At 41.9% G+C, this 11,162-nt stretch overlaps 1 protein-coding gene across 1 annotated transcript; it reads right to left on the reverse strand.

Moving 5' to 3' along the window:
- Positions 1–2,366: 2,366 nt before the first annotated feature.
- LOC115169985 (diencephalon/mesencephalon homeobox protein 1-A-like) lies at positions 2,367–10,918 on the reverse strand. Its single transcript, XM_029726161.1, has 5 exons — positions 10,604–10,918; positions 4,982–5,147; positions 4,656–4,834; positions 3,989–4,367; positions 2,367–3,694 (listed from the first exon to the last, which is right to left on the reverse strand). The coding sequence occupies exons 2-5, from the start codon at positions 5,133–5,135 to the stop codon at positions 3,270–3,272; spliced, it is 1,137 nt and encodes a 378-aa protein (XP_029582021.1). The 5' UTR covers positions 5,136–5,147; positions 10,604–10,918; the 3' UTR covers positions 2,367–3,269.
- Positions 10,919–11,162: the final 244 nt, after the last annotated feature.

Raw genomic sequence — 11,162 nt, forward strand, 5'->3', positions numbered from 1 at the left:
CCTGATTACCTTCTTCTCTCTCGCTCTCGCTCTCTTTCTCTCTCTCTGACCTTTTCCTGTTTTATATATTTTTGGGGCAACACGTTCCTTGACACCCAGCGTCATAACACATTATGACACAGTCAACCATGTCATAACAACTGACATAACTTGTCATAACCTGTTATAATATGGTCATAACATTGACACATATATTTAGATCTGTTGTGACATATATTGTGTTATTTTATGACTGGTTATGACACCTACATAAGAGTGTAAAATCCCATAAAACCTACCACACAAGGCAAAACATTCCATTACACCATAGCCTATGTGTCAACAGTATTTTTATGTTATATATATATATTTTTTTAATTTACCATATTGAATTACCATTGTAATTGCACACACATTGAGGTCAGACATGCACCTAGCCCGATGCTCTGCTGCTGATGACTGGGCTGAATGCAGGAATGGGTTTCAGCAGCAGGACAAGACACCCTCATTTTGACTGATGACTGATACAAGGGCATGTACGGGATAGGCCTATCTGGCTTATATGATTATGATGGTCATAATGCTTCATGACAGTGTCATGAAGTCTATTTTCTACAAGAATTCATTACAACAACTGATTTAAAAAACAAACTTTCAAACGAAAGGAAACTTCTTGGCAGGGAAAGAAACTCATTTGAATAAATGTTGGTTTTGATACTCTTATGTAGGTGTCATAACCAGCCATAAAATAACGCAATATATGTCACAACAAGTGTAAATGTATGGGTCATGACAGTGTTATGACCATAATATGACAGGTTATGACCATGTCCTAATGTGTTATGACAGTGGGTGTCAAGTAATGTGTTACCATTCTGTATATTGCCTGTCTTTCCCTCTAGTTGTCCCTGTCACCTTCCTTTTCCCCCTCGTTTCTCACATTCTCTCTCTTCCTCTAAAAGTGAATTCCCTTCCTCCACACTGCACTCCTTCCTCCCCTGGAAGAAGACTGTTTGTAAATCCTTAGCAGTGGCTAGCTTTGGCATGTGAGAACAAAAACCTAGAGAAGGAAGCTACAGTATGTAAAGACCAAGCATTGCTTTATTTAGGATTTATTTTACAACATCACTTTTCAAACTTACATTGTTAACAGAGAAAAAATGATAATGCCTATGGTTTCCAGATTATTCTCTCCAACATTTTAAATCTACCATTGGACCAGTTAGTATGACAGGCTGGAGGGAAACAGTAGAACTTTTACGATCACAGCCACAATGGAACTCATATGTAGACTACCAGACAGTATAGCTTCAGTAGTCTAGGGAATAGAAGGTAATGGAACTCATATGTAGACTACCAGACAGTATAGCTTCAGTAGTCCCGGGAATAGAAGGTAATGGAACTCATATGTAGACTACCAGACAGTATAGCTTCAGTAGTCCCGGGAATAGAAGGTAATGGAACTCATATGTAGACTACCAGACAGTATAGCTTCAGTAGTCCCGGGAATAGAAGGTAATGGAACTCATATGTAGACTACCAGACAGTATAGCTTCAGTAGTCCCGGGAATAGAAGGTAATGGAACTCATATGTAGACTACCAGACAGTATAGCTTCAGTAGTCCAGGGAATAGAAGGTAATGGAACTCATATGTAGACTACCAGACAGTATAGCTTCAGTAGTCCCGGGAATAGAAGATAATGGAACTCATATGTAGACTACCAGACAGTATAGCTTCAGTAGTCCAGGGAATAGAAGGTAATGGAACTCATATGTAGACTACCAGACAGTATAGCTTCAGTAGTCCCGGGAATAGAAGGTAATGGAACTCATATGTAGACTACAAGACAGTATAGCTTCAGTAGTCCAGGGAATAGAAGGTAATGGAACTCATATGTAGACTACCAGACAGTATAGCTTCAGTAGTCCAGGGAATAGAAGATAATGGAACTCATATGTAGACTACCAGACAGTATAGCTTCAGTAGTCCCGGGAATAGAAGATAATGGAACTCATATGTAGACTACCAGACAGTATAGCTTCAGTGGTCCCGGGAATAGAAGGTAATGGAAAGGCGTGACCCGTTTAAATACTATTGTACAACTGACAACTATAGGAATCGCCTACTTGGACAGTTTATGATCAATTAACAACATATGAACACCTTTACATTTGCCTTATCAGTAAACATTAATAGATAGACTTATTTTTCTTCTTAATTTACATATTACAATTATTTACATTATCGGAGTGGATGGACTTGATGGGACCCCAGCACAGAGAGAATCACAGGTGCATAATTGACAAGAGTTTAAAGATTGGCCACAGTACAACAGAAAGTACTGGAGACTACTACCCCCCCCCCCCCATTCAGTTTGTGGAGGGATGCTATTACCAAGTTACATCAGCAGGGGTAGATGGTGAAAAGAGGTGGAAACATGAAATATGCCGGTTAATTCCTCCATGTGTGCATCTCCTTGTGTTGTATTAAATGATCTTGTTTGTGCAGCAGGACACATTGAGTTGTGACACTAATCATTTGTTTGCCTTGGTGGCATTTTTTCTGCTCAGAGCTTTGGATATTAGGGAATCATAAATAGTATGCATGTTCATAATTGCATATGCTCCCCTCCCCTCTGCCCAGGGCCAAATGTAATTAAAAGCTTTGCACATTTAGTCACTGAAATTATTTTCTCATTACCAAGCCAGTCTCTGTACAACATGATTTAATACTGGGCATTAAACTGGTAAATTAGTCACTTCTAATTAGGAAATTGAGGAGAACATGGCTTGAGTTTATATTTTTGTATGTGCTTGCTTTTTTAGAATGTGCTATGTACCTACATGACCTAATTGAAATGGTAATGGCCCCACGGTACAAATAGTCTCTCAATGCCACCAATGCTGGCACAAATGTATTTCCCCCTTGAAGACCCAAATTCCCTTAACTGCCTAAATTCATCTTTTATCTGTAAACATTACATTGCAAAGTCTTTATCACAAAGTGCAACACTAGACAGGTAAATACTTATGAAGTGTATTTGCTCTGCTTTAGAGATCCTGTGTATAGCCTGTGCAATCCCAGAAGGTAGGCAACTGATAAAGCAAGAAGCAGAAGACAACTCGGTCCAGGGTGATTTGCCATTTTGGTTTTCAGAACTCTGGCTACTAATGCCCCGAAACCATCTGCTGGAGGATATGGTTCCTATAGGGCTACGGAGGTTACAGACAAGGGATGGGTGGGTTGTAGTACCGATCTCCCGGCTAGGTCACACTAAGATCCTGGGGTTTAGTTAGGCAGCGTGTCCAGTCCCAGGGAGGCCGCATGCTGCTTGGCCCGCATCCGGAGGTTCTCGATGCTGGTGGTCTTGCTGTTTTGGCTGGGGAGCCCTCCGGAGGCCTGGAGCAGGGGACTGTTCCACACCTGCTGCGCTGCGTGGTGGGACAGGGACTGGTAGTAGGATTGGCAGGGCAGGGAGCCCAGCGGCGCCGGAGACATGTTGACATTCATGCCCAGGTAGGGCAGAGATGGGGGGGTGCCCATGTCAAAGGAAGGGTAGAGTGCCATGTTGTTGGTGGCAGCCATGTGCTGGCGGAACTGCTCCTGCAGGCAGAAGAGGCTGAGCGGGGAGGAGGAGTAGGAGTGGCTCTGGGAGATCCCACCGCTGACACCACTGGACGAGGGCGTCACAGACCGGGAGACCATAGGGGATTCTGGGTAAAGGGAAAAGGCATGAGTCAATAACATTAAACTAAGTTTTACTGGTGGGCAGGGAGGCAGACAAATGTAGAACTAACAAAGAACCAGCAAAGCTGTTGTGCCACTTCTTCATTTGCCAGTATGACTGAAATGAACTGATGTTGGACAACAATGTGAGCATTTCATATGTTTACTCTTTATTGACTATCCTAAAGGAATGCTCTGATTGACTGTCTGTTTTCTAATGCCCCCCCAGCTACAGTATATTAGAGCTGTACAAGTGCCAGTCATAAGAGCTTGTCCTTTACCAGGTTTGGGGCTAAGTCGTTTACAGGGTGGAGAGACGTTGCCGGGCGTCATCACCCTTTCACTCTTTAACTCCTCCCTCTGTGGATTAGACTCCTCCTCCTTATCGGTGGCATTGTCCTCTGTGGCCGACTCGCTGCCTGACTGCTCTGCCGAGGTCACGTTCAACTCCACGCTAATTTCCGACACCAACAGACGGGGCGGACCCTCAACCTCCAAGGAGGAAGAGGATGGGGGGAGCTGGTTCTCTGGAGTGATGGTGGTGGGAGCCTCCTCCTCGTCACCTCCTTCTCGGTTGGCCTCCTTCTGTTTCTGGAGCTGTTCCTTCTGCAGGCTACGCTGCTTCTTGCGAAATTTGGCCCGGCGGTTCTTGAACCACACCTGTTTGAAAGGTTGCCATATTGGGAGACAGTCAGAAGCATACTCAGGGTGCAAGAGATTAAGCCAAATGGTTGTGGATGTACGTGTGTTACATTGGTGTAGGCCTGCCTACTGTTCATCTTTAAGAAAAGCAAAGAAGAATTGCAAATGACTAAAGTCATTTTTTTCTGGAATGTTTACCCAGTGGTAAATGCATTTCATGAAATTATAATTCAGGTACAATAATCAATGTTGTTTGTATTTCAGTCTACAGGTACCATGCATTCTGAATGTTAATTCATTAGTTACCTGCACGCGGGCCTCGGGGAGGTTAGTGCACATGGCCAGGCGCTCGCGCATCACAACGTCGGGATAGTGGGTCTTCTGAAAGGTCTTCTCCAGTGCCTCGAGCTGCTGTGCGGTGAACGCGGTGCGGCTCCGGCGCTGTTTGCGGTGCTGGGACCCGTAGCGAGCCTCCAGAATGATGTCTTGAAATGTGCAGCCGTTGGAAGAGAAGAAACACGGCAAGTTTAATTAATTGGATGGTACCCTATTCTATTGGGGGATATGTCAGAAGGTGATCATCAAAGGTGATGCCTAGTGTGTGTAAAAGTTTGTTTGTTGGACTCAATTACCAGCCAGTCTCTCCGCGAGGGTGAGCGCGTGCACTGAAGGTCGGTAGTCTGGCGCATGCTGCGCCTGTTGCGCGGCCTGCTGGTGCAGGTTGTACATTGCGCTCAGGGAGTTCATCGCGTGGAGAGAGTAGCCGTTCACTCCATAGTGCTGCATAACGGCCGCTACCTGTTGGAAAACAAGCATAGATCATGTTAGCGTTTGCTAGAATGTTTTCATCTGGCTATCTGTCCGGAGAGTTTGATAGGCTATTGTTGCATGCGTAAACGTCCCCATTTTAGATACGCGCGTAATGAACGGTCTAAATTCACTGTTGGCTTAATGATCTGACAGTTCAGGATATTTTGTATGTTGTGTGTAGACAGTGGTGCACTTGCAGTTTATGCATATTGCATTTCATAATTTGATCACCTCATATAAAGTTGCCGTTTTGCAGACCTTTGTGTTTATCTGTGCAACCAAGGTTGGTTAATCCTTGACGAACCATGATTTAATTTGTTCATGTTAAAGTTATCAGAGTCGTGTGGTGCTTGTAATAGCCAACGACGTGGTCATTTGAATCGCATACAGACGCATTTCATTTCGTCAAGGTAGACGTATGGCTCAGGGGCAATACATTTTAATATCTGGACAAAAACGTTAACCATTAATAATATCCAATTATCGCTTGGTTCAAGCCATTAATTATACACTATTATTTTAATTGGGGTAGGGCGTAATTATCACTCGTTCACGTAATAAAGCGTAACGGATGCCTTATGAAGGATTTGATTGACTTACTTTCCCTGTGATCGCAGCAAAGGTGCAAATCCCCTTTGAAAGCGCTGAGAAATCATTGCGTTGATGAAACGCTTTGGAAATGGTATAAGAAGATTTGTTCCACGCCGGGATGGCAACCTGAAATCACAGAGGTCCCGTGTGGCTCAGTTGATAGAGCATGGCACTTGCAATGCCAGGGTTGTGGGTTTTATTCCCACAGGGGACCAGTACATGCAAGTAAGAAAGTGTATGCATGCACTCACTACTGTAAATCGCTCTGATTAAGAGCGTCTGCTAAATTACGAAAATGTATTATATTGAACGGTAATGATAGGCTATTCAATACCTTCTGTCAATACCAATGCTTTAGCTAGGCCTACTGAATTATCTCATTCGGTTAGCCTATGAATTTTAGCAGCCACTTGAGTTATTTTTAACTAGGCCTACTATTTGTTGGACCATGTTGGTTTCTATTTAGGCTACGTTGTTAACTTGTGTTGCCTCTGCCTCCTTACGTGAAATTCGCTGATCAAACACTTTTCTCGTGGCACGTAGAGTGTTGGGCCAGTAAACGACAGTAACTGTCGTTCTGCCCCTGAACAAGGCAGTTAACCCACTGTTCCTAGGCCGTCATTGTAAATAAGAATTTGTTCTTAACTGACTTGCCTAGTTAAATTAAGGTTAAAATAATAAGTCTAATTAAAAGTATATCCTTCATTTTATTGGACAGAACAACTTTACAGCAAAGGAATCAAAGCCTTCCCACTGGGCTCACTGGTTGAATCAACGCTGTTTCCAAGTCATTTCAATGAAATTATGTTGAACCAACGTGGAATATACGTTGAATTGACGTCTGTGGCCAGCGGGTTATATGTAAGGTCTCCGAGGCCAAATATCTCATCCTGCATTTTTGTAGGTTATTATTTGCCCCTTTAAGATTTCCATAGATAAAATGAAATGCTTCAGGACACGATTAGATACATGTTAGTGTCGAGGTCTTTGACAAGAAGGGACATCTTCGAGGCTCGAGCGGTTATGATTATAACAGAGAGAAAATATATAAATATTCCCATGCATGGCAGGTATCAGGAGATTTGGAAGCGGGAGAGGGTTCCTAAAGTCTTAAATTGCCTCACTATAGCATTTTGTCATGTTAGGCCTTGAATGTAGCCTCTAATGTTTTCATCTTCACTGGTGTATGTGCTCCTTTAGGTGTATTTTCATTGGCCAGTTCAGGATCTGCGATACAGAATACTAAGATCCTCAAAAAGTTCTACAGCTGCACCAGAGAGCATCCTGACTGGTTGCATCACTGCCTGGTATGGCAACTGCTCGGCCTCCGACCGCAAGGCACTACAGAGAGTAGTGCGTATGGTCCAGTACATCACTGGAGCCAAGCTTCCTGCCATCCAGGACCTCTATACCAGGTGGTGTCAGAGGAAGGCACTAAAAAATGCTAAAGACTCCAGCTATTAGCCTCGTTATTGTTATTTTATTGTGTTACTTTTTTAACTTTAGTTCATTTAGTAAATATTTTCTTAACTCATATTTTTTAAACTGCATTGTTGGTTAAGAGCTTGAAAGTAGGCATTTCACGGTAAGGTTGTATTCGGCGCATGTGACAAATACGATTTGATTTGGGTAAGTTCACTATGGGTTACTGGGGGCAAAGAATATTTATAATATGAATGTTTTGATATAAATTAAACCAAAAAAGGTATAGGTCCATGCGTTATTCGGCTGATTGAAAATGTAGGTCGGCCTATTCAAGTCATTCAAATAGTTAGTCGTTTTCGAAATATCATGGTGCTCAATTGCTCTTTGACTGTATCTTGATTCTATCACCACAACCTCGAAGATAAGCTTGATATAAGAGCGCATTGGGACTCATATTTATTCTAGTCAATTTATACATATTAAATTGTACATAAGAATATTATACAACATTATGAACTGCCTCAAGTCTTGCCCAAGGCTAAGGAGGCTGTGATAATTCAAATTCAGTCAAGAATTTCAGTTATCCACACGCAATTCAATTAAAAAAAAGTGACGCTGCACTTAATGCAGTCTGTGATAAGGATCAAATTTATGTATTTAATTGAATATTAACTGTAATTGCTAACATGCTTGAGAAGTAAGCCTTTACTTGAAGTTCATTGACTTCATTACCCTTGACAATACTTAATCCAATGTCACTAAATCCCTTAATCATGTTCATTTATGATATAGTAAGACCTTAAATGATATGGTTGTAACCTACACAACAATGTAATAGGCCTGGTAAACTGTTATTTTCTATTATTGTTATTTTATAATGTTAGGCCTATCGATATTATATTATGAAGGATTTTGACAATTATATTATTACAACGTTTATTTCAATATTTGATTGCGTTCAGATAGAGCTCTCTATCAGGCCATAGCACCATTACTAAAGACTGTATCTGCTTTTATCATTGTGTTTTGCTTTTCATGTATTGTTGTTTATAATAACGTGTATTTGAATGTGGATGTGTAGTTTAATGTGTATAGTGTTTTTTGATGTGCATTGTTGTGCTAAACAGGGCTCATCTGGAGGAAAGGAGACGTTGGTCTCAGCATTGACTCCGTAAAAATAAAATAAATAAAAATGTGTTTTATTAACAATTAAATCAAATGAATGAATCAAACACTCCATCCAAATAAATAGGAATTTGCCTTTTTCCCCCCCTTTTTGCATTCTGAAAGTTTTTTGTAACAACTCATAATCTGAGCAATAAAATCAGACCTATAAAACCATGAAGCTGCTGTCCATGTTCTGTGTGTGTGAATGAGGGAGCTGTGTGTGCATGAGGGAACTGTGTGTGCATGAGGGAGCTGTGTGTGCATGAGGGAACTGTGTGTGCATGAGGGAGCTGTGTGTGCATGAGGGAGCTGTGTGTGCATGAGGGAGCTGTGTGTGCATGAGGGAGCTGTGTGTGCATGAGGGAGCTGTGTGTGCATGAGGGAACTGTGTGTGCATGAGGGAGCTGTGTGTGCATGAGGGAGCTGTGTGTGCATGAGGGAACTGTGTGTGCATGAGGGAGCTGTGTGTGCATGAGGGAGCTGTGTGAATGAGGGAACTGTGTGTGCATGAGGGAGCTGTGTGTGCATGAGGGAGCTGTGTGTGCATGAGGGAGCTGTGCCTATTCCCAACCTATTACACTGCAGTGCCTGATGAATGTGATCACAGGGCAAGAGGGAATAGGTTAATTCGCCTGGACAGAAGGACGGCGCTTCGCTAAACATTTACTTTGGTCCCCCAAGTATTTGAGTTGAATGGGTCCGCTTTCCTCCCTCCCCTCTCTCGCGGCCTCTTATCCCATCGCCCCGCGGGGCAACGTTTTGGCTGAGATGTATGGCTTCTCCGTGGGTAAAATATGCATGTTGATCCCCATTTGGCTCCCCGTCTAATGGAAGTGCAAATAGGTTTCGACTGCGAGGCTCTCCATTTATCATCAACGCCGACACCGACGGACATACAGTGCTGTTCAACAGCGTGCGCGCGTGTGTGTGTGCGTCCGTGTGCACGTGCGTGAGTAGAGCGATAGAGAACGAGGCTACTTAATCATACTAATTCTTATTTTGTACTTTCACGTTTTTCATGCATTGTATTGTTATTGATCATTGTACTGTTATGATAGGCCTACCATATTTATCACACAAGCCTACTTATTCTGTCTAGCTGCCATTGTTGTCTATTCATATGCCTATCCCTTCTCCGGGCTGTATGTTTTTGAGTGCCCCAGGCAGCACTGTTCAAAGCTTCGCTTATTAAAACAGCATTATGAAAATTGGCCATGTACATTGCAACCTTTTGATCGGACTAAATTAGGAAAAATGTTATTGCTAAAAACCCTTCGGCCCGAGGAGACTCGTGTATGGCAAGCGACAATCTGGCCTTTGGGGTGTCAGAGTCATATTTTGTATTCCAGACTGTCCATAGCCGCGAGAAAAGTGTTTGATTAGAGAATTTCACATGAGGAGGCGGAGGCAACACGGGTTAACAACGTAGCCTAAATCCCTAGTCCTGACAAACTATTCCTTCATTTACTATTACAACCATTTCATTGCAATTTCAGATTGACACAATGGCATGGGTCTGTGCAATTTGTGTTGTTTTTTGTATTTGACTTATTTGATATTGTATTTGATGTTATAGTTCCATGAAATGGTATATGCAGGGCTCCTTTAAAAGAGACACCAGTCTCTATGGCGACTCCCTGCTAAACGAAAGATAAAATAAAACATACCTTTTTTTTGGTTTATTCAATTTGAACCTATAAATCTGAGGGTTGAAAATGTACTTTATTTTTCTGATTGTCAATAATTATGAAAGGGAAATGACATGAAATGTAGCTGTTCCGCCTATAAAAGTTACAATACCAGGCCATGAAATCCTCATGCTCAACAAATTCTTGCGTCATAATTCCCAGATGGAAATGACTGAAGTACTTCCACAAAACACTGCATATCTACATATTCATTTGATTTATTTTCTAATATACCATTTTTGGATGTCCTCATTTTAATTATATAAAAATGTACTTGAATCTTATCCAATTCAATAGGCCTACTTTATTACTTATGTCAAGTCTTGCCTTTACATCTGCAGCCAAAATATAATTTTACTGTACTCGCTATACTGTAAATGCTCGCTCGATATTTGATCGACAACGTCTTGTAAAACATAATATCATATCGTGCAATTACCATTAGGTTTATTATACGCATAAAGTGTGCACCAATAATGTAAATATTGTTCCACCACATGTGTATCAACACTATTGTTAACAGCATTGACAGGTTGGTTGACCCAGTCCCAGAGATGTCCTAAAACTTCTTACCTCTTGCTTGGTCAGCCGAGTTGCCTTTGGATGTTGTGCTGCTTGGAAGTGTATCCCGATTCTGAAGTGATTTTCTTAAGATTCGTATTATTGCTATGGCTCCTTGTTTATAATGTCCACCTTTCTCGTGCTCTTCGTGCGATTGGGAAGTCCATACAGTTCTGTGTGAAACGCGTGCTCTGCTACTTTACGCGTGTCTGAATCCTGTGCGTCTCGCGCTCAACATAGGAAGCTGCCATCTACTGGGCCACGAGCTGAAGAGGGATTTTAAAGCGTGCTCCGTGAGGTCATGTAAGCTTTCTAGTGGTCCTTGAAGCTGTCAATCAAATAAAGAGGCTCTTTCTCCACCATTAGTAGCGGACGTTTGGCCAATGACCATACCTATTTTCGAAATCATCAACTTTAGAATATAATTTCTGCAGATTCCCATATCAACATATATTTGTTTCGCATTTGCGTTTGAATTGATAAACATTCAGTCAGTTTATGGATTAAGAAGAGTATCAACTCCTTTCAATTCTGGAAAGCAAGACGTAAAAACAAGTATACTTAGATTTTT

The sequence above is a fragment of the Salmo trutta genome, chromosome 31 (assembly GCF_901001165.1).
Source record: "Salmo trutta chromosome 31, fSalTru1.1, whole genome shotgun sequence".
Taxonomy (NCBI): Eukaryota; Metazoa; Chordata; class Actinopteri; order Salmoniformes; family Salmonidae; genus Salmo; species Salmo trutta.